An 18,803-nucleotide genomic window follows, 5' to 3' on the forward strand; every position below is an offset into this window, starting at 1 on the left:
GCCCAGGGTGGCCTCTGGCACCTGCTACTGTGTTATCTGTGTACAAAACTCTGGCCTCTATTCTATCAGAAGGGAAAGATTTGCCTCTCTTGGTACCACTGGCAACTCTCTTTTTGCCCATAACTTACTGGATATTGTAAGCCAGGCCTTACATGTCCTGATAAAAGAGACCCAAGAGGTGGAGCATGAAACCAGGGACCCCCTCCAAGAATGGTGGGTGTCATTAGCAGCAGGCTGGTGAATCATTTTTATTGTCATGTAGCTTGTGCTATTGTATTTCTGTTGCAGTAGTCTGTACTATTTCTGTATATGTAATGTACCCACTCCCTGCACAGGGATCAAGACAGGAGATACCTGTCCCAAAGATTGTGAGGTGAGAAACCCTAAAGAGTTGGAATACGAAAACTGCTGTGGTTAGGCTTGCTTGCTGGTTTCCCAACTACAAGTACTTTGCAAGATTAGCACATGAGCACAAGACAGAAAGTCATGTGTGTGACTCTATGAAAGGTACAGATGCTTTCCCTCAGTGACAATTCTCCCAGATCACTCTCCCACTACTGTGAGGCATGTTTACTGATTTCTTCACCTATCACTATGATGAGCAGTTTCCCTGATCCCTTGCCCTATACAAGAAAATTATTTTCCTTTGCTTATTTGCTTGCCCATCTTTGCAAGCCAATAAACAAGAATGGCCCAATGCTTTCTGGCTCCACAGTTCCTCTACCGTCTGCTCGAATCTAATGTGAACCTTCTTGGTCTTGACCACCAGCATTACACTCCATAACACATTTTATGAAGCCAACATAATCCTCATACCAAAATCTGCAAAGGACAAAGAATGAAAACTACAGATCAATAACTCTAATGAATACAGATGGAAAAATCCTAAACAAAATATTAGCAAGTCAAATACAACAACACAGTAAAAAAAAAAATAATGCATCACAATCAAGTGGGATTCATTCCAGAAGCACAGGGATGGTTCAACATATGAAAATCCATCAACGTAATTCACCACATCAATAAAACAAAGAACAGAAATCATATGATCCTATCAATAATTGCATAAAAGGCATTTTAAAAAATACAACATCTCCTTATGTTTAAAACACTCAATAAAATCAGAGTAGAAGGAAAGAACATCAACATGATAAAGGCCATATATGACAAACCATCAGCTAATTCATACTAAATGGTGAAAAGATGAAAGCTTTTCCTCTAAAATCAGGAACAAGACAAATCTGCCCACTCTCTCCACTCTTATTCAACATAGTACAGGAAGCTTTAGCCAGAGCACTCAGGCAAGAGAAAGAAACAAAAGACATCCATATCAGGAAAAAAAATAAGTAAAGGTGTCACTTTTTGCAGATAATATGGTCCTGTATGTAGAAAACCCCAAAAACTACACTGAAAAACTATTGGAAACAGTAAATCAATACAGTAAAGTCACAGGATACAAAATCAATGTACAAAACTCTATTGCTTTTCTATATGCCAACAATGAAACTTTGAAGAATGAACTCAAGAAAAAATTCCTTTTGCAATTACAACAAAAAACATAAAATACCTAAGAATAAACTTAACAAAGGATGTGGAGGATATATAGTATATGCTGAAAACTACAAAGCATTATTGAAAGAAATTGAAAATGACATAATGAAAAAAATATTCCATTTTCATAGACTGAAAGAATCAACATAGTTAAAATGGCCATATTATCCAAACCAATTTACAAATTTATAATCCCCATCAAAATCCCAGTGTCATTTTTAAAACAAATAGAATAAAAAATCAATAAGTTTATAAATGTAAATGGACTGAACTCACCAATAGAAAGGCACAGATTAGCAGCTTGGATCAAAGATCAAAACTCAACCATATGCTGCCTTCAAGAGACGCAACTAAGCTGCAAGGACAAAAGTAGACTCAAAGTGAAAGCTTGGAAAATGATTCTCAAGCAAATTATATCCAAAGAAAAGCAGGTATAGCCATACTCATTTCTAACAATGCTAATTCTAAGACAACGAAAGTAACCAGAGACAAAGATGGACATTTCATAACGATAAAGAGGACATTATATCAGAAGACATAACACTTCTTCATATATATGCACCAAACCAGGGAGCACCAAAATATGTAAGACATCTACTAACTGATCTAAAAACAGAAGCAGACAAAAACACTCTCATACTTGGAGATATCAACACACCATTGATGGCTTTAAGTAGATCATCCAAACAGAAAATCAATAAAGAAATATTAGCCTTAAATGACACTCTGGACCAAATGGACATAATTGACATTTTAGAACATTTCATTCTAAAATGTCAGATTATACATTCTCCAGTGTGCATTCTCAAGGATAGACCATATGTTGGGCCACAAAACTAACATCAACAAATTTAGGAAGACTAAAATTATAGCAATCATATTTTCTGAGCATAAAGCTTTGAAATTAGAGTTCAACTGCAAAAGAAAAAAAAGGAAAAAAAAATCCCCAAAATGTGGAAATTAAACAACATACTTCTAAAAAATGACTTGGTTAAAGAAGAAATAAAAGCAGAGACCAAAAAACATATTCACACAAATAAAAATGACAATACAACATATCAAAATTTTTGATATACAACAAAAACAGCAATAAGAGGGAAGTTTATATCATTACAGGCTTATATCAAGAAACAAGAGAGAGCCCAGTAAGCAACCATAACATATTGCCATTTATGACAACATGAATGGACCTTGAGAACATTCTACTGTGTGAAATAAGTAAAAGCTAAGAACTATATGATTTCACATATAGGTAGGATATAAAACTGAAACTCATTAGCATAAATAAAAGTAATGTAGTTACCAAGGGGAGAAGGATGTGAAGAGGGGGTGGAAGGAAGTAAAGATCAACAAATATACAGTGATGGAAAAATGATTTGACTTTGTGGGATGGGTATACAACATAATCAACAGTTCAAATGTTATAGAAATATTTACCTGAAGCCTATGTACTATTATTCATCAATGTCACCCTATTAAATTTAATTTTCTGAATAAAAAATACATTAATTTTAAAAAATAAAAAATTTAATTTATGAGGAATTATGAGAAAACTTAAGGGAATGTGTTGTCCTGGACTACAAAGTGCATCAAGTAGGAGAGAGTGATTTAAATTCTTAAATGTGCTGTTAAAATTAACCTTTGAAAATTTCTAATGAGAAAACAATTCTGGAATGGTGGAGTAAGAACTTTTGAAAATCTGCTCCTCCATAAATTGTCAATATAAACATTATTTTCAAACTCTAGCAAAGCTCATACCATCTGAGGACACTTAATTATCAATATTACCCCATTAAACTAAATTAAATTAAATTTATTTATGACAGAGACAGAGAGAAAGACAGATAGGGACAGACAGACAGAAAGGGAGAGATGAGAAGCATCAATTCTTCTTTGAGGCACCTTAGTTGTACATTGATTGCTTTCTCATATGTGCCTGAGCGAGGGCCTACAGCAGAGCGAGTGACCCCTTGCTCAAGCCAGCAACCTTGGGTTCAAGCTGGTGAGCTGTGCCCAAACCAGATGAGCCCACGCTCAAACTGGCAACCTTGAGGTTTCGAACCTGGGTCCTCTGCATCCCAGTTCAACACTCTATCCATTGTGCCACCACCTGGTCAGGTTAATTTTATTTTTTTAAAAGTTGATTCTCAGAGCGACCAGGGAACCCTATTCTCATTTTTCCCCACCATTTTTTATAGATCTGGAAGATTTTATAATGATATAAGGGTCAATCCATCTGGAATATATAGCAATTATAAAGATATATATGTACCTAACCACAGAAATCCAAAATTAACAAAGCAAAACTGACAAAATTGAAAGAAATACGTAACTCAACAATGATTACTAAAGATTTCAATACTTCACTTTAACTAAACTAGTTAGACATAACATCAATATACAAACTGAAGACATGAACAACACTATAAACCAGCTAGATCTAACAAACATTATACGATACTCTACCAAACAATATCAGAATGCACATTATTCTCAAGTGCACATGGAATATTTTCTGGGTTAGAAAACAAAGGAAGACTAATAAATTTAAAAGTATTGAGGTCATACAAAGTGTGTTATCTAACTTCAGTTGAATGAAATTAGAAAACAACAGAAGGAATTTCAGAAATTCACAAACATGTTTACTTCTAAGTAAACAATGGGTCAAAAAAGAAATCACAAGAGAAATTAAAAAATATTAAGAAATTAATTAAATGATGCATGACATACCAAAATTTATGGAATGTGACAGTTGAGAGAATGCTTAGAAAAAAATTATAACAATAAAGCATGTATTAAAAGGAAGAAAATTCTAAAATCAATAACCTGACTTTCACCTTAAGAAACTAGAAAAGGAAAAGCAAACCAAATCCAAATCAAGAAGAAGGAAGAAAATAATCAATATTGGAATAAAATTAAAGAAAATGGAGGAAAAAACATTAAAGAAAATTAAAGAATCCCAAAGTAAGTTCTTTGAAAAGATCAACACAATTGATAAATCTTTAGCTAGACAGATGGGGTAAGAGAGAGAGAGAGAGAGAGAGAGAGAGAGAAGGATCAAATTACTGAAATAATGAAAAAAGAGACATCACTATTGACCTTACATAAATAAATTGAATTCTGCAGCAATACTATAATCAACTGTACAATATAAAGATTAGGTAGTCCAAAAGAAATGAAAAAATACCTAGAAACACACAAACTACTGAAATTGGCTGAGGAAGATGTTAAAATTTTAGTAGACCTAAATTAGTAATTTAAAATTTCCCACAAAGAAAACCTCAGGCCCAGATGGCTTCACCATTGGATTTTACCAAACATATAGAGAAGACTGAATAGTAAATTTTCACAAATTTTTGCAAAATACATTAGAAGAAGTTACAATTTTTAACTCATTCAGTCAGGTCAGTATTACTCGGAAACCAAAACCAAAGATTGCAAGAAAACCACAGACAAATACCTCTTATGAATATAGATACAAACTCTTCAATAGAATACATGCAAACTGAATCAAGCAATTTATAAATGGTTTATACACTACCTTTAAGTGAAATTTATCCCATGAATATAAACTTGGCTTAACATCCAAAAATCAGTGAATGTAGCTTTGCACAGTGGCAGTATGAGCTTTATCTGAGGCACAATTATTGCTAAATGAAAACTTTTCCCCCAAATCAGTGAACAAAATACAATCTATTAATTTTTAAAAGTACAAAAAACAGGCCCTGGCCGGTTAGCTCAGTGGTACATTGTTGGCCTGGCATGTGGAAGTCCCGGGTTCGATTCCTGGTCAGGGCACACAGGAGAAGCGCCCATCTGCTTCTCCACCCTTCCCCCCTCCTTCCTCTCTATCTCTCTCTTCCCTTCCCGCAGCCAAGGCTCCATTGGAGCAAAATTGACCCAGGTGCTGAGGATGGCTCCATGTCCTCAGCTTCAGGCGCTAGAATGGCTCTGGTTGCAACAGAGCAATGCCCCAGATGGACAGAGCATTGCCCCCTAGTGGCATGCTGGGTGGATCCCTGTCGAGCGCATGTGGGAGTCTGTCTCTCTGCCTCCTCGCTTCTCACTTAAGAAAACTACAAAAATAAAAAAGCACAAAAAACATACAATCATCTTAATAAGTTATATATATACTATAATGTATATATATATATATATATATATATATATATATATATATATATATATATACTCTATGCTAGAAATCCAAAAATTTGTCCTGATTTGCCAGTAATCAGTGCCTATATCTCCTGTAACTTTGGATAACTTAAAGTACTGACAATTATAAATGTATTCATTTTAAACCTATATAGTGTCTGTTTCCATTTGGTTTCATTTGTATGGCAACCTTAGGCTGTAGTTGATAGGTTCATAAAACCCTTGAATTTTTACTGTATATGCCCAGGTTAAACTGATTATTTTTTTTATAAAACCTTCTTTTGTATTTCCTGTCCTGGTTTAGATCCTGTATTTTGATTGTTACTTACCTCTTAACCTCATCTCATATTTCTCTCTTCTTCATGGTGGCCTTCTTCCAGTCCCTGTAACACTGGAGGATGGTTCCCATTTGGAAACCTTTGCACTTGTTTTTTTTACCTAAAATATTCTCTGTCTAACTCTGTGTCTTTTTCCTTCTTCATGTTTCAACTTCAAAGCTACTCCTTTAAAGATATATTTGATCACTGTGTTTAATGAAACTCCTCCATACTTTATAAACTGTTTTATTTTTTTCATAAAACATATTACTGTCTGATATTATCTTCCTTATTTATTTAATTATTTAATTAAATAAACCTTCCTTAATTAAAAAAATTTTTTTGTTTTTTTAATTATTTAGTTTTCTGTCTTTCCCCAGTAGACTAGTAGCTCAACAAAGGGATTTGACCTCAGATGTCTCATGACCTTCTGTACTTTATCTAGCTAAAATAATGTCTTAATGTTTGTTGAGTGAGTGAATGGCTGAATCAAGCGAGCAAGCAAACAAACAAACTCTGACAATTTGAGTTCAAGGGGAATAATGTTTTCTCACTGATGCTATTGTGACAAGATTGTTTTTTACTTCCCATTTTCCTAGAGCCTGATGCATACCAAGGCTCAAGTAACAGAAGGAGACATTTGGCAATACAACAAAGGCAATGTCATGCTCATTGCCATCACAGCTCATACAATATATATTGAGGGGGCCATTCTAGGCATACAGTCATATTTATGGTTTAGTAGATATCCTTTCTGCAGTATTCACCACCCCCAACTCTGCTCCTCCATGAATATACAATAATTGGAACTGAGAAGAGGAGGTAAGACTCTATGGGTGGGAAGCTGAGGGGTTCCAGGAACCCAAAGGGGAATGGAAGGAGAGAAGAAAAAGTCCTGAAGAGAAAAAAGTTCTGTTGCCCAGTAGGTGAATGAATTTCAACATTATCTACATACTTGCAAGAGCTGCAATCTCAGGGTTATCTAGAATCTTTCCTTAGATTTCCTTCTTTCCTTAACCATCACTTATAATCTGTTCTACCTCTGAAATCTTCTCTTTGCTCCACTCAATTCAGCCCACTATCTACTACTATATATTATGCCCTAAGGGTCACTCACTCCAAATATTGTGATGACCTTTTAACTGTTTTCTTGGCTACAGTTTCACTTTTTCCAACTAGTCGCCTATACTGCAGCTAGAGAGAGCCTTCCAAAGCATAAATCTGGACATATCATCTCTCTACTTCAGTCAGCTACAAATAACTTGTAGCTTATGGACTAAAACCCTTATTTCTTAGTGTGGGGAAGTAGGACATGCTATAATATTACTTCAGCTTTTCTCTAGCCTCTAAGTCCTGGGATACATGGATTCCTTAACACTCCATGTTTTTGTATATATTTTTTTTGCCTCTGCTCTGTTGTTCTTGTATTGGAATATCCTTCCACATACAAAAGGTAGCCTCATCTACTAAGTATCTACTTTATGAAACCTTCCCTTACACTTCACTTGGAACAGAAGCAATAGCACCTTCCTCTGGTTTAATTTAACACTTGTTTTTGTTCCACTAGTGTGAATACTTCTTTGAATGTTCAGGCTTGCATTATGCTCTCTGTCTCCCCCAATTAACTGTGGCACTCTGATGGTGGTTACTGTGCTTTATTAACTTTTGTTTACCAATATAGGGTCAGACTGTGAGTAGGCACTAAATCAAGTAGTTTCCGACTTTTTAAAATTTATTTCTCTCTCTTCTCTCTTTCCGTTACTACTTCATCATGTCTTTCCTGCTTTGACTGTCATCATATGAGAAGAGAATATTTTTTCCTCCATAATTCCCTTGGTTACTATATGTTATTGTCAAATAAATTAAGCTATTGATTTTTTTATAACGGAAGTTGCAACTCTGGGCCCAGTGAAATTTCTAAGGTACTGGTAGATGCACAATTTACTGTCATATTTATGCTAGAATATGTTTGGATTGGGGGGTTAATTATCAGGATAGTCTGCTCAAGGTACTCAGGTTAAGAGATATGGCAAAAAAAATCCTTTTTTTTAGGGGTGGAAAATATCTTTCATACCCTACCCTTTGCCTGAACAGACCTGTTATATAAATAATTTTTACATTTTAAGATTTTATTTATTGATTTTAGTGAGAGGAGAGGGAGAAAGGGGGAAAGATCAGGAAGCATCAACTCGTAGTTGTTGCTTCTCATATGTGCTTTGACCAGGCTAGCCCAGGGTTTTGAACTAGCTACCTCATCATTACAGGTGGATTCTTTATGCACTGCACCACCACAGGTCAGGCAGTTTTTACATTTTCAAACTCTTGGATATATTGGGCAGAATACTGCATTGTCCTTTAAGCATTGGGAGTTATAACCATCTACACAGCAAAGATAAAAATACATACACAGGTGATGCTGTGATGTACTGAAGCCCAAGCATATATACTAAAGATGGAAGATACTGAGGAAAATTAGAGGATATAAAATCACATCTCACTAATAGCCTTGCTACAGTCATTACTTAATAGTCTTAGAATCAATTTGGGGTAAGGGTTTGAGAAGAATCCTGAGGAGATTTCCCTTTCTTTTTGGTGATAGTTGTTTAAAGATCTACAATTTTAGTTGGGAGCCCTAGATAACTCAAGGCTGTAGAGGATGCTTCATTTTCAAGGATGAATCACAAAAGACCACAACCATCTACAGAAGAGTCTCTAGACCAGAGATTGCACATTGGTGGTTTTTAGATGTGATTTACTTTATAAAAATACAGTGTTTATAACTTTTGAAATTATTCGCCAAAATTTGAAATTTGGGAAATGTCATACAGAATCTCAGATTTATTTATTTATTGTATTTATTGTTTATTTATATATTGAACCTGAATGTTCAATAGGTTTTCTGTTTGAATGCATACATTAAGTGTTGGTACTGACAAATGAAGTTATGCATTAAGCAAGAAACATTTCTAGTCATCACAATATTTTATCGATGCAGATTTATAAAAAATGTCAATTAATCACAGCAGAAATTGTATGTTGGAGTCAAAGTATTTTTGTCAGTGTGTTGAAAAAAATGACTGAAACCAATTGGCCCTGGCCAGTTGGCTCAGTGGTAGAGTGTTTTCTCAGTGTGTGGAAGTCCTGGGTTCGTTTCCCAGTCAGGGCACACAGGAGAAATTACCATCTGCTTCTATACCCTACCTCTGCCCCTCCTGCAGCCATGGCTCAAATGGTTCAAACAACTTGGCTCCAGGCACTGAGGATGGCTCCATGGCCTCAGCTCTGGCACTAAAATAGTTCAGTTGCCAACCAATGGAGCAGTGGCCCCAAATGGGCAGAGTATCACCCGGTAGGGGGGTTTCTGGGTGGGTATCAGTTGGGGCACATGCAGGAGTCATCTATCTCTGCCTCCATGCCTCTCTATTAAAAAAAAGAAATGACTGAAATTAAACCGAGCATATTATGTGGAAAAATTTAGCTTTCTTATGGTATTTCCTTTTGTAGCTTATGCAAACACAAATATAAAAAATGCCATAGAATTATGTAAATTTTTCATGATTCAATGCAAATTTTGATGTGAATGGAAAACTTTTTGGCCATGTTGCCCATTAAAAGCAAATCAGGAAATGGTTTACTTAGGTATATTGAAAAAGTCCTGCCAGAATAGGCGGTAGCTTAGAGAATAGAACTTTGGACTGGAATGCAGAGGACCCAGGTTCAAAACCCGAGGTTGCTGGCTTGAGCGTGGCTCACTAGCTTGAGCACAGGGTCACTGGCTTGAACATGGGAACACAGACATGACCCCATGGTTGCTGGCTTGAGCACACAGGTCACTGGCTTGAAGCCCAAGGTCACTGACTTGAACCCAGGGTCGCTGGCTTGAGCAAGAGGTCACTCACTCTGCAGTAACCCCTGGTCAAGGCACATATGAGAAAGCAATCAATGAATAACTAAGGTGACACAATGAACAATTGATGCTTCTCATCTCTCTCCTTTTCTATCTGTCCCTCCTCCCCCCTCCCTTTATCTCTTTCACTAAAAAAAATGTATAACCAAGTTGCAAGGTTTTGTAGGGACACAGAATTTATATTTGTACATTGGTAATTTCACTAAGAATTATTTACTTTGTGGTAAAAGTTTTAAATATTATGGTCATAGCTACTGCCATCATAAGCTGGAGACCCTCTACTGAGTTGAACAACAGACAGAACAAAATTTGGATGAAATTGGTGTACAATATGGTGGTCAACTTCCCTTTCTGAGCCAAAGTGCCAGAGTTAGGGCAAAGTGCTCATCCCAAGTGAAAAACCCACTGTGCAGAGTCAATCCATATCTGGAAAGAAAATGTGTCTCTTTCTTTAATATACTGAAAAGAATTAAATAACCTTACCTTTCATTCGCAATCCATTCTCATTACCCACTCCCCTGCTAGAACTAGTCTGTACTAAATTCTGTACTTGACATAGGAATTCTAAATACAAGACCTGATATTAACACTCTAGTGCAGAAAGATGGTGGCAGGTTTCTGATTTGCAAATCAAAGTGGTAATAAGTTTTAAAAGAAACTAATAGTTATTAATTATTGCTATTAAATTTAGAATTTGAGTAGTGAGTTTTTTTTCATGCTCACTGATTACTGGGAGTGAGATTTTTTTCAAAAAATGAAATTAATTATAGTTACAGTTTTATTAACTTAAAGTCATGTTTGTTTGATAACCAATTCATGGTAACAAGAAGAACATACATTTGCCTTTTTTAATGTTGCCTTACACATTTTAAAAATAAATTGATCTTACTCTGGATGGTCAGGAGGCACGAGGATGTACATAAGTGTTCATATTACTCAAAGGGTTAAATAAAATTTGTTATATTTCTGAAAATTAATTTTTCTTACAGCTAGCCTGATTTTCTCACTTATGGTAACTCTTTAGCTCCTATAAGCATTTGAATTTGTAACAACTATATTAGTTTATATTTTATCTATTCCTCCCCTTGTCCCTTCTCTCTATACTCCAAGAGAAGAAAAAGTTTAATTATTTATTGGAAATTCTAAAGACCATAAGGAAGAGACCATTTTGCAGAAATAGATCAATTTGGTTTTATTTTTGTGTAGCCAGCATTAACTGTATTAGTTATACAATAATTGTTTATTAGATGGATGGGTAAAGGTTCTTCAGTTGAAGTTAGTACACCTACCCAGAACTTTTTTGGTATGGAATTTGTAGATAAAAGTGAAGTGGTTACCAGGGGAAAGGGGACGTGGAGGAGGGGGATTTGGGGGAAGGAATGGAGGAAGGATGTAAAAAGGGACAAATACAAGGCAACAGAAAATGATTTGATTTGGGATGATGGGTACACAATACAATTAACAGTTTAAATGCTATAGAAATATTTATCTGAAACCTATGTACTCGTACTGATCAATGTCACCCTCTTAAATTTAATTTTCTAAATAATTCTTTTAATCTCATGCAAGTTAGTATCAAGGATAATCATTTTTCTTTCCCTTTGACTTCTCCTTCTTGCCCCTTTTCTGCCTTAGATGCCTATACAACAGCTGAAGTGGTTTATTCTTGGACTCTTGGGAAGAACAAATCTGTGGAAGTAGCACAGGATGGCTCTCGCCTGAATCAGTATGACCTGCTGGGCCATGTTGTTGGGACAGAGATAATCCGCTCTAGTACAGGTATTTATTTTATTTAACAAGCATATATTTTTTTAGCTTGTACCACAAAACAGTCACTGTTCTAAGTGCTTATAATAACTTGTGTAATCCTCAAAATAGTCTTGTAATGTAGCTACTATTATCATAAGAAAACTGAGTCATAGAGATATTCAGTAATGTGTCCCATGTCACAGTTATATAAAATCAGAGCCAAGCTCTGAACTCTGGGCAGACTGGTTCCCAAGCCCAAGCATTTAGTCACCATACCCTGCTGTCTCTTGGGGAGTGGGTTAGAAGGAATTAGAACTGGACTCTAGCAGAAGAGAAGGCAGTGGGAAACCACGATGGTCGGAGAGCTGAATTGACCCACTATGCTGAGGTGACAAATTAATAACATTAAGAGAATCTAGATATATATACAGGATGTCCAAAGATAAGCCATGAAATTATTTTCTTAAGTAAATTATCTCTCTCAGAAACAAGTCTATCTTGCAAACCTTGCCAGGTTCGATCAATGGCTAATCCTCGGAATCTGATAAATAGAAAAATAGAACATAGAAATGTGTTCTGTTGCCTTAAGTCCTGTCTATTTAGAAATTGATAAAACACAGGGGCCTGAGGAAGAAGACATCTTCATTCCTACATAATTTTAGGGTATTTGGAAAAATAAAGTATATCTTGGGGCCCACATATCTTACAATATTTTCTACCATGAAGGGATGGGAGCTTTCAACAATGTCTCTGTGTAAAATCTCTGAATTTATAATTATAAATGAAGTAGGGTACTCTTGTCCTTTTATTTCATAATCTGGATGCTGCTGTTCCCTGTCATTATGATGCTACGGTATGTCATTTTGTCTATGACATATTCTCTTCCATCCCTGGGCCAGAGAAGGGTACTTAAAAAAATCAGTATTTAAAATGGATTTAAAGGACAACAGGATTTAGAGATTTGGAATTTAGTATGGGGAAAGGCTATTCTTGATAAAGATAATGCAGTGTTTTTAAAAGGCCAGAGGTATGTGAAAGCATGACCTGGTGGAGAAACTAGAGGAGATAGAAAGTCTGGGCCTTCGATATGTGGGCTGCCCTCCTCAGAGGGGATTCTGGGGTATATGGAGTCAGTAGTACCTGGACCAGTCTAAGCAGCCAGAGAGACACTGTGTATGTGGCTGGCCTGAGTTAATGAGTTCCTTCCCTCCAGAAGGTGCAAGTCAGAGGCAGATTCCAAGTGCCCTGCTTTGGAGGAAGTATACAGGTGTCAGTGTTGGGGGGGGATGTACTTGGGCCACCAACACCATGGCACTTTGCTCCAAGGAGCATTTTAAGACATGCAGTATGGAGTCAGCAGGGTTACTGAGTAGCTGCAGCTCAGAATCTGGCTGCACCCTCCACCCTCTGGAAGTGTTGGAAGTGCAGCCTAAGGCCAGTTACCCAACCTGTCTGGGCTCCCTTGCTCAAGGTGAAGTGGAGATGACAGTACACTTACTGCTTGCTGGTTGCAGACCTATTGCTGAGCTTGTACATCCTGACCCCTGGACTGGGTACCTGCCTTATTAGCTTGCTCACAACCCATGTCCCAAAGCTCTATGGAAGGGCAGGGCCAAGAGCCCCATCCTGGTACTTGGATCTTCTTGCTCCATCACTGCCAACATCCGGGCTCAAAGCACCTTTTCCCCAACCCTTCTGGTCTTCTTCTCCCTAGGAACAGTACTAGACAGCCTGGGTAGGAGGGCAAGTTGTAAGGAAGTGAAGTGAGGACTGTGGGAGGGGAGAGGCCTGAGGATGGGGAGATGGGGCGCTATCTTCAGCATTTGCAAAGTGCACTCCTTATGTCCTACTGTCCTTAATTTCCTACCATGCCCCTTGCCTTTGTGGCCTTCTGATCTCAGGGGTGCATCTGTATTATACTGCTCTGGCAGCTGCTGCTGTAACCTCCTGACTGAGATCAGATGCTAAACCAGGGGTCCCCAAACTTTTTACACAGGGGGCCAGTTCACTGTCCCTCAGACCATTGGAGGGCCGGACTATACAAAAACTATGAACAAACCCCTATGCACACTGCATATATCTTATTTTAAAGTAAAACAACAACAACAAAAAAAAAAAAAAAAAAAAAAAACGGGAACAAATACAATATTTAAAATAAAGAACAAGTAAATTTAAATCAACAAACTGACCAGTATTTCAATGGGAACTATGGGCCTGCTTTTGGCTAATGAGATGGTCAATGTCCAGTTCCATATTTGTCACTGCTAGCCATAACAAGTGAAATGACGTGCTTCTGGAGACATGACACGTGCATCTCACGTCACTGGAAGTAGTACTGTACATGAGCGACGCTGCGCTTTGCGGCGCCGCCACATACAGTACTCCAGGAGCACAGGAGGAGGATGCATCCTGTGCCCCTCTCACTGACAACCAGTGAAAGAGGTGCCCCTTCTGGAAGTACGGCGGGGGCCAGATAAATGGCCTCAGGGGGCCACATGCGGCCCGCGGGCTGTAGATTGGGGACCCCTGCCCTAAACACACCACCACCCCACCTCCAAGATTGTGAGCAGGGAACTGAGGCTTCTGACCGAGGCTACTTGTGCCAGAGGCAAGATGCTGTATAGTGTGGCACAGCATAGGGGGCCCTTAGATTTCCAGGGCATTGTCTGCCCTCCCTCCCACCAACCCCTGGGATGTCCACCTGACCAGAGGGAGAGAATTTCCAGGGCCACTGCAGCTGCATCCATACTCTTTCCTCACATCCAATCCGCCCTTGGTACTGCTCAGTTAGTATCAGTTTTAAGACCCATCCTTAGCTATTCAAGGAGCCCCAGATCCCATTTCATTTGCTTAAAATATTATTTGTTTAGTCTTTATCACATAGGCAATACACATTCATGATAAGAAAATTAGAAATACAGAGGGGTCAAAAATAAAAATTGAAATATTCTTTAATTCCACCATCTAGAAAAAATATTCTTTGAATATCTTGGTACATTAACTGATTATTGTACATTTTGTTTCCTTTTGCATTTTTTACATAAATTGAGCCATACTATTGATACTCTTTTATGTTATTTTTTTATTTAATTGTATAGTATAAGTATGTTTTCTTATTGATAAATATGAGGTCCAAATAAAATATGCACACAAGTTAGTAGTATTTTAATAGAGATTTAATTGACATAACATATTAGTTTCAGATATCATGGTGATTTGATATGTGTATACATTACCATAGTATGTCTAGTTATGCCATGATTGTCATAGTAAGTCTAGTTAACATCCATCACTATACATACATAGTTACAAATATTTTCTTATGCTGAAAAATTTTAAGATTTACTCTCTTAGCAACTTCAAATAAGCAATCAATCTTCTCTTTATCTATGAGCTTGGTTTTTTGTTTGTTTGTATTTTGTTTTAGACTCTACAGATAAGTGAGATTATACAATATTTGTCTTTGTCTCTATAACTTCTTTTACTTAATATAATACCCTGAAGATACACCCATGTTGCAGCAAATGGCAAGACTTTCTTCTCTTTATGGCTGAATACCATTGAATATATGTACTACATCTTCTTTAGCCATTTGTCTGTCCATGGACACTTATGATGCCTCCTTATTTTGGCTACTGTAAATAGTGTTTTAGTGAACATGGGAGTACATATATCTTTTTGTATTAGTGATTTTTTTCTTCGGGTAAATACCCATAAGTGGAATTGCTGCATCATATGGTTGTTCTATTTTCAATTTTTGGAAGAACTCGTATTATTTTACATAGTGGTTTCACCAATTTATATTCCCACCAACAGAGCAGAAGGGTTTCTTTTTCCCCACATTCTCACCAATACTTGTAATTTATTGTTAGTTAGTTATAAAAAGAAATGTTTTAATAATTCTAATGGACATACATTAACTATTACCAGTTTTAGTTACTTTACATTTTAAAAAAAATTAAAGCCTTCCACCAAGGCCACAGCATTCTTGACAATGATGTGATAAGTGTTGTTATCACTGGGAAGTGTAGCATTTCATTGTGAAACTCAGTAAAATAATATTTTTGTTTTTTATGACCTTCATACATATGAATAATTTATTTAGCCAATCACCTACTATTATTATCTGTGTTTTAATGCTATAATCAACACCATGTAGACCTTTTTTTGCCATATATCAGTTTATTTCTGTATTTATCTCCCTAGTATAGAAATAGAGTATCAAGATTACTATTTCAGAAAGTAGACACAGTAAAAAAAATGTTAATGAATATTGACAAATTGTCATTCTAAAGGTTATACAATTCACAATCCCTTTAATAGTGTATGAGCATGCCAATTTCTCTTCACTCTTCGAAATGTATGCATTACAGGTTGAGTTATTTTCCCTTATATGTTGAAATTCTGACACCCTGTACCTCAGAATGTGACCTTATTTGAGAAAAGGGTCATTGCAGATATAATTAGATTACATCTCAAATTAGTTTAAAAGCATGATACCATGTACATCAGTAAAAATGTGATTTAATATATTAAAATGCGTTCTCACAATTCAATTCCATGCAGCTGTAAGAAGTAATGAAGTTTTGTACTGTTTATTAGGAATATCTGCAGGAATTATGCTTCAGTGAGAAAAAGCAAAGTACAAACACTGAAGAGTATAGGAGTATATATTCATATAGGGATAATATTTCTAAAAATATACACAAGAAGCTGTTAATTGTAGTTAAAGGAAGGAGAAATGAAATGGGTGGTTTAGGGCAGCTATGAGAGATAAACTTTGCTCTATACCCTTTGATTTAAGTACCATATAAATATTATTACATCACATACACGTATATTGTTTTATGTCATTATATATTATGGATATTACTTTCTGAATTCTGAATATGCTACACCATGTATATTAATGGGGTACAACATATTAATGGGAAGCTTGGCCAGGGAAACACCTGTGGAAGTTCTGTTTTGTGTGAGTGGCTTTATCTCTGAAAGTTGTCAGTCCTCAGTATGTAATAATTCTAAGCAGAGGGCTCCTGCTCTTTATGCCAGATTCAAACATATTTTAAATAAATGAATTAAATTCCTCAAAATCTGTGGCTCATTGTTTAAACCACTCTTTATTTCAGTACTGATTCCATTTTCCCTCATTTGGAAAATGATTGCATTAATTTTCTAAGAGGAGAATTTAGATGTATGATCTTATTTTTCCATCTTTTTTAGAAATTTGACCATTTGTTAGAGTAAGTATATTACTGTCACTATATATGTTATTTCTTTAGACACATGGCATAGATAAGTAAAGACAAAGCAGAATAAAAGATAGTGAAGGATACACAAAGAGAAGTCAGAGAGATGAGGATTAAAATAATACAGGAGACAAGGTAAAGATCACAAGCTTAGAAACTGGCTATACTGTGAATATGTTTTACATTGTATTCTCAAGAATTTCACACTTAACACAGATGGAACACAGTAGGATGTAATGCAAAGGCAAGAGAAAATTCCCCAAACCACTTAAAGAATCATCCTTTATAAGACACACAGAGAGAAGCAACAATGGAGGCAAGAACAGGAGAAATATTATGATTCACTTTATGAAAAGATGTGAAGTTATGTAAAGCCTTAATTGACTAAGCTCTTCTTCATTTCTCATCCATAGATGAATAATCTTAATTAATTTTTGAATATAGATGTTATATATTTTATATTGTTGTGCCCTTGATATTTGTACCTTTGATATTGCACATTTTATAGTGTACTCTTTATATTTTACATACAACACAGATGGTACTTAATAAGCTTAATGCCTGACCAGTGGTAGCACAGTGTACTGAATCTTGGCCAGTACACTGAGGGCCCTGGTTCCAAACTCCGAGGTTGCCAGCTAATACACCTTCCCTTCAGGTTGAGTGCTGGTTTGAATGTGGGGTTGCTCCCTTGAATGTAAGATCATCGACATGATTCCAAGGTCAGTGGCTTGAAGCCCAAAGGTCACTGGATTGAGCAAGGGGTCACTGACTTGGCTTGAACTGCCCCCCATCAAGGGATGTATGAGTAGCAATCAATGAACAAGTAAAGTGAAGCAAATATGAGTTGATGCTTCTCATCTCTCCTACTCCCCCACCTTCCTGCCTTTCTCTCATTAAAAAAAAGGCTTAATAAGCTGAAACACAAGGGTAGAAATAAGATAGGGCAGTGGTTTTCAAACATTTTACACTTATGAATTGCTGACCTAGCTGGCCATGAACAGAAAAATACAGAGAATAAAGTTTTATTGTACCACACTGTGGTAAGGTACCAAAGAATAGAAAAATTAATATTAATATTAACTTCAAGAAAGAAAGTCAAGTTTCTTGTCCTCTCCTTTCTGTAGGGAGTGAGGGGAGAGAAATGTGAAAATTTCCTGGCTTGCAGAGACATACTGTATAGAAAACCCCCTCTTACTAGGATGCTTAAAGGGCATTTTATAATTTGGGCTAAGCATACAGAGAAATTTTGTAAATATAATTTCTATACTTGTGTGTGATTTAAACCAGCTCAGGATGGACAACAGCATTGTGTTGTAAATAGAGAGATTTTGTGCTGGGTTTTGAGTAGAAGTGGAGAAGGAACTTGGATTTCCTCTCTCCCCCCACACCTGTGAGAAAAAGGATAAACACCTAGCCAGGTGTGGGGGAAGGGAAGAAAGATCAAGCGAGCCCTTTTCCTTTCCCTTTCTTTCTTTCTTTAATGGGCCATTCACAAATGCTTATTCCCTGGCACCATGTAGGCTTCCACTTCCTCTCTTGAAGGCATATAATTAATGTATATACTTCTAGCAAATAAACACTGAAAGATTTGGAAATGTCTTTTAATATAAAAAACAACATTTTTCGCTATTGTGTTACCTTATAAGTTTTAATATGTGGAAATGTTTTTTATATATCCTATAGATGAATATTATAAGCTTAATAATGATTATGTCATTCCATCCCCTCCTTTTCAGGCCAATATGATCAAAGGTATATAACCTGTCTCAGGGCTATATGCCGCACTGCACTATTTGGGTTAGCTTTGCCCCCCTGTTAGTCATATGCGGCCAGCATATTAATAAATCTCCTACTTTTAATAAAACTCCT

The 18,803-nt window shown here is 36.4% G+C and overlaps 1 protein-coding gene across 3 annotated transcripts in view; it reads left to right on the forward strand.

Moving 5' to 3' along the window:
- Positions 1–18,803, forward strand: part of GABRA3 (gamma-aminobutyric acid type A receptor subunit alpha3) — a 449,120-nt gene that overhangs the window by 347,179 nt on the left and 83,138 nt on the right. For all 3 annotated transcript variants that reach the window (XM_066357176.1, XM_066357178.1, XM_066357177.1), the window contains exon 7: positions 11,569–11,712. In XM_066357176.1, the coding sequence (XP_066213273.1) occupies positions 11,569–11,712 (144 nt within the window). The remainder of the gene's footprint in view (positions 1–11,568; positions 11,713–18,803) is intronic.

This window comes from Saccopteryx leptura, chromosome X (assembly GCF_036850995.1).
Source record: "Saccopteryx leptura isolate mSacLep1 chromosome X, mSacLep1_pri_phased_curated, whole genome shotgun sequence".
NCBI classification, from domain to species: domain Eukaryota; kingdom Metazoa; phylum Chordata; class Mammalia; order Chiroptera; family Emballonuridae; genus Saccopteryx; species Saccopteryx leptura.